Source organism: Equus quagga, chromosome 3 (assembly GCF_021613505.1).
Source record: "Equus quagga isolate Etosha38 chromosome 3, UCLA_HA_Equagga_1.0, whole genome shotgun sequence".
Lineage (NCBI taxonomy): Eukaryota > Metazoa > Chordata > Mammalia > Perissodactyla > Equidae > Equus > Equus quagga.
The window spans coordinates 100,483,295-100,488,871 of NC_060269.1; the positions used below are offsets into that span (position 1 = coordinate 100,483,295).

Sequence of the window (5,577 nt, forward strand, 5' to 3'; positions counted from 1 at the left end):
TTAGGAGTAAAGACCAGGAATGGACTTCTAGTTTTAGTAATTTGGGTGAATTCTCCCTGCTCAAGACAACTAAAACGTTGAATGATATATATATAAATAAAATTAAAGTCATCAAAGAGTTAATCAGATAGTGAGGAATTCCCAGGCCAAGATTTAGGAATGGATAAAAATCTAGAGAGAAGAGTCCAGCATTTGAGGCCATTTCTGCCCTGGGGCTGGTTGCTGGTCTGGAAGTAGCTGAACCACATGTTCAATAGGCTTGTTGGCTAACAGGGACAACAGTCAGAGTCCAGGGCCCATCAACGGTGGGGGCCCTGGGAAGCTACTATCTGCTGTCGATTAGGGCCCAGGAGGGGTGAACCAGAAGTAAGTCAGCCCTCAGGGGATTACAGCCTGGCTTTCTGTTATCTGAGTGGCCCAGAAAACTCTCAATTCAGCATGCTCTCCAAGATAACCTGATTCAAAAGGAGGCAAGCTCCCAAGAGGAAGGATGAGAAGAAAAGCAGTCAATAGGAAGAGACTGATGGAGGAATCAAGATAAGTAGAATTATACTTTGCTTTGAAAAAACCAAGGCTACATTCAGAGATAAAAGCAAAGCTTGAAAACTTTGATGGGGAAACAGAAACTAGAAAATATGGTATAGCAGATTTCAAAAAGAGCCAAATAGGGACACTGAAAAAAATGATAGGCTCTTCAGGTCCTAAAAGTGTTTAGCAGATTCCATAAGGGACAAAAGTATACTACTTGTGGAGATGTTCTTTTATGTAATGTCTTCTTGCGGTTATAGAGTTAAAGGAAGTTTAATTCAAACCAGTTGTTCTTTTAAATTTTACTCTGAAGTGAATAATTGTTGCAATGATTTGTCCTATGTGTTGGTCTAAAATCTGCCACACACTCATTCCATACTGGGTATACAGTTATCTGTTTTAGTTTTACAAATATAAAGTTTTAGGTATATTAATAATTAAAAGTTCAACTTTGAGGCCTGCCCGGGGGCTGAGTGGGTAGATTCATGTGCTTGCTTTTGCCGCCCAGGGTTTCACAGTTCGGATCCTGGGGGCAGACCTAGCACCACTCATCAAGCCATGCTGAGGCAGCGCCCCACATGCCTCCGCCAAAAGGACCCACAACTAAAATATACAACTACGTAGTAGGGGGCTTTGGAGAGAAGAAGGAAAAATAAAATCTAAAAAAAAAAGTTCAACTTCTGTTGGCTTAGTCCAGCTGAGTTTCCTGAATGTGACTTCTTACATCTTGGGTTAGATGTCTACTGGTCAGGTCTGCTAATATTTCATTATTTCATTTTCCTGCAGGGGTCTTCCTACCCAAGGGATACTTAGACAGTCGGAGGAGTTATGGAATTAGGTTTCCTTCTATCGACGTCACTCCCATGGGATTTATAAGGTGTCAATCACTTATATACATTGCTCATTTGTTGTTGTTAGTGCTGTCGAGTCAATTCCTACTCCTAGTGACCCTGTGTACACAGTGCCCTATCTTTTTACGCCATCCTCTCACCTTCTCGTGCTGTATCAGACAATGCTCCACTGCTATTCATAGAGTTTTCATGGCCAATTTTTTTGGAAGTGAGTGGCAGGTGCTTCTTCCTAGTCTGTCTTGATCTGGAAGCTCGGCTCAAACCTGTCCACCACGGGTGACCCTGCTGGTATTCGAAATACTGGTGGCATAGCTTTCAGCATCACAGCAACACGCAGTCATCACAGTATGACAACCAACAGACAGGTGGTGTGGTTCCCTGCTGGAGAAATGAACCCCAGCCACCACGGTGAGAGCACAGTATCTTAACCACTAGACCACTGGGTCTGGCTAATTTGCTCATGCATTCTCTGATTTTCCTTAAATGTTGTCCGTAATCACCCTTCTTGACTACTTGAGTTTTTACTTGGATTTATGGATGGCTATTGGATTTGAGACAATTTATTTCTAGAAGTACCTCGTCTCCGTAAAGGGACTATTGCTGTCTTTTCCTTGGTTCCTCGATTGGTTCATTCTACTTTTAGTTTTTCTGTCTTAGGACCACTAGGGGGCGATATTTTCTATCTCTTAGCCCTATAATTTCTAGCAAACCACATCAATTTGCAAACATTGTGGGCTAATATTTTAAAGTATTAACCAGTATTTTTTTGTATATTTTAAAAAATTAATACACTTTTAAAAAATAGCAGTTTTAGGTTTACAGAAAATTGAGCAGAAAGTACAGAGTGTTCCCCTTTATCCTCTCTCCCTCTCCTCTGTAGTTGATTCTACTAACATCTTGCATTAGTGTGGTACGTTTGTTACAATTGATGATCCAATACTGACAGATTTTTTATTAACTAAGTTCAATAGTTTACATTAGCGTTTATCTTTTATATTGTATATTCTGTGGGTTTTGACAAATGTGTTATGACGTGTATCTACCATCTGAATATCCTATAGAATAGTTTCATTGCCCTAAAAATCCCCTGTGCTCCACCTCTTCATCCCTCCCTCACTCTGAAACTCTGGCAACCACTGATCATTTTACTGTCTCCATAGTTTTGCCTTTTCCGAAATGTCATCTAGCTGGAATCATACAGTATATATCCTCTTCTGACTGGCCTCTTTCACTTAGCAATATGCATTCAAGTTTACTTCATGACCTTTTGTGGCTTCATAGGTACAATATGGATGTACCAAAGTTTGTTTATCCATTCAACTATAGGAGGACATCTTGGTTGCCACCAAGTTTGACGACTATGAGCAAAGTTGCTGTAAACATTTGTATGCAGATTCTTGTGTGAACATAAGTTTTCAACTCTTTTAGGTAAAAATTAAGGAGTGCAATTGTTGGATCACATGGCTAAGAGTATGTTAAGTTTTGTAAGAAACTGCCAAACTGCCTTCCAAAGTGGCTGTACCATTTTGCATTCCTACCAGCAATGAATGAGAGTTCCTTTTGCTCCACGTCCTTGCCAGGATTTGGTATTACCAGTGTTGTGGATTTTAGCCTTACTAATAGCTGTGTAGTGATATCTTATTTTGTTTTTGAATTTGCAATTTTATCCTTCCATTTGATGTTGAGCATTGTTTTTTTCATATGCTTATTTGCGATTTGTATGTCTTCTTTGGTGAGGTGTCTGTTCAGATTTTTTGCCCATTTTTAAAAATTGAGCTGTTTGTTTTCTTACTGTTTCATGAATTCTTTGTATATTTTGGATACCAGTCCTTTATTAGATATATGTTTTGCTATGATTTTCTCTCAGTCTATGACTTTTCTTTTTGTTCTTTTAACATTGCCTTTTGCAGAGCAGAAAATTTTAATTTTAATGAAAATCTAACTTACCAATTTTTTCTTTTATGGTGAGTTCTTTTGGTATTCTATCTCTAAAGCCATCACCAAAAGCAAGGTCACCTAGATTTTCTCCTATGTTGTACTCTAGGAATTTTTATAGTTTTACATTTTACATTTAGCTTTATGAGCCATTTTGAGTTAATTTTTGTGAAAAGTGTAAGGTCAGTGTCTATATATATATATATTTTTTTTGCATGTGGATGTCTAGTTGTCCCAGCACCATTTGTTGAAAAGATCATCCCTTACTTACTTCTTACATTTTTTATCTCTTCATATGACAATGATTTTATATTATTTTCTATAGTGAGAAAAGAAAGATGATCCAGGCTTTTCCTCTAGCATTATTGATTAAATTTGATTTTTATTTTTGGTAACTTAGAAAATGTTCTTTCAACTTTTTAAATTGCTATGCAAACCTAAGTTCAAATTCCATTTCTACCAAATGCTAGCTACTGTGTGACCTTGGAAATGTTGCTTATACCCAGCATTAGATTCCCCATTGATTAAATAGGAGTGTTAACTTCAATCCTGTGGTTCTTCTTCCATTATATCTAGAACTGCACTGTCCAATATGGTAGCCACTAGCCACATGTAGCTATTAAGTGCTTCAAATGTGGCTAGTTTACATTGAGGTGTAAATGCAAATACACATCTGATTCCAAAGATTTAGTAACAACAAAAAGGAATGTAAAATAGATCATTAATTTTTTCTATCGCATGTAAGTCAAATTATAATATTTTATATATATTAGATTAAATAAAATATATTGCTACAATTATTTTACCTACTTCTTTTTGCCTTTTTCATGTGGCTACCAGAGAATTTAAAATTACGTATGTCGCTCCCCTTGTATTTCCCTTTGATATCCATTACTTTACCAAGAGTAAATTAGGATTCAATTTTCCAAAAATATTTTGCACTTCCCACATAGAATGCCCCCAGTGTATATTATTTTTCTTTGCTTTGTTCTCCATGCAGAATTTGTCACCTAGAGCAAGGTAGGTGTTATTATGACCTTTTTGCCTTCCAATAAGGATATAAATAGGATTATTACAAAAATAACACAAAATACCGGGAAAGGAAGGGCTGAACTGGGTGCGGTAGCAAGGCAGAGATGGATTTATTAAGAAGCTAATGAAGTTTAAGTTTAAGCTTCAAGTCCCTTCACTTGCATAGGTTCCTTCCTGGGCCTGAAGAGGATGCTAGCAAAGTGTTCACAGGGTCTTAGCTCTTGAAAATCTAAGATATTTTCACCACAACAGGTGAAGACATTTGTTTCTTTCTACCTTGATTTTCCTTTGATCATACTTTGTGTCAAATGGCATTGGGGTGATCAACAGGCATTTTTGGAATCTGCCTGAGAAATTTGAATTGGGAATACATTGAATTTGGGTTGAGTGGGGTATATTTATGTGCTTTGTGAATCATTAAGTTGCTCTGGTTGTTCCGTTTTAGAAATGGCTCTCAGGAATACTCCTGCCCCCGCACTGTCGCAATGCATCAAGTGTTGGGACACCAAAGTGAAAGGTGAGAGGTAGCATCACAATATGAACTAGTTCTGAGTGCTTGGTGGCAGAAGTACGTGGCAATGGAAGAGAGAAAAGGTCTCTAAAGTTTAAAGCCAGAAGCTGGTCTGTGGAAAATTCTGCCAATCAGAGAGTAAAATTGAAGCAGAGGTTTCAATTTTCACTGATGCGTCGTTCAAAGGGAAGATCTCTTCTGCCAGGAATGTATTTAATGTTGCAGCACATACAAGTATATATTCACTTTATTTTATTCTTTTGATGGGAAGTGAATGAAATTGCTTTTATTCCAATTACTGTGTTTTTTAGGGCACAGACTGTGGCAGTACAATAAGCAATGAGAATGTATGTGAAGTCGCACTGTCACTGACTAGTTGCCCCGAGGAACTCAAGTGTGGGTTTAGAAGCATTTAACTGTTTTTCCAAATTGTTTTTTTCCCGTTTGTTATGTTAAGGAGGTGCAGTCACCAACCACTCTGAACCAGTCCAAGCCTCACCACAAGACCCATGCCTGTGACCTTTGCCTTATTTTGAACGCTAAGATCTCTCCAGGAAGAGCTTAGGCCTTATGACCACAACCTGCAGAGTATGTGGAAGCATGTTTTCCAGCTGAGCCTGTGCAAGAGAATACCTAGCCCTCTCTTTTGAATATTCATCCCTCATCGAAATAAAAGGTCTCTGCTTCCGGGGCTGGCCCCGTGGCCGAGTGGTTAAGTTC

General features: G+C 38.2%; 1 protein-coding gene across 1 annotated transcript in view; it reads right to left on the reverse strand.

Moving 5' to 3' along the window:
- Positions 1–4,787: 4,787 nt before the first annotated feature.
- The window catches only part of AMTN (amelotin), a 16,526-nt gene continuing 15,736 nt past the window's right edge, over positions 4,788–5,577 (reverse strand). The window contains exon 8 of the mRNA XM_046655755.1: positions 4,788–4,981. Within this exon, the coding sequence (XP_046511711.1) occupies positions 4,788–4,981 (194 nt within the window). The remainder of the gene's footprint in view (positions 4,982–5,577) is intronic.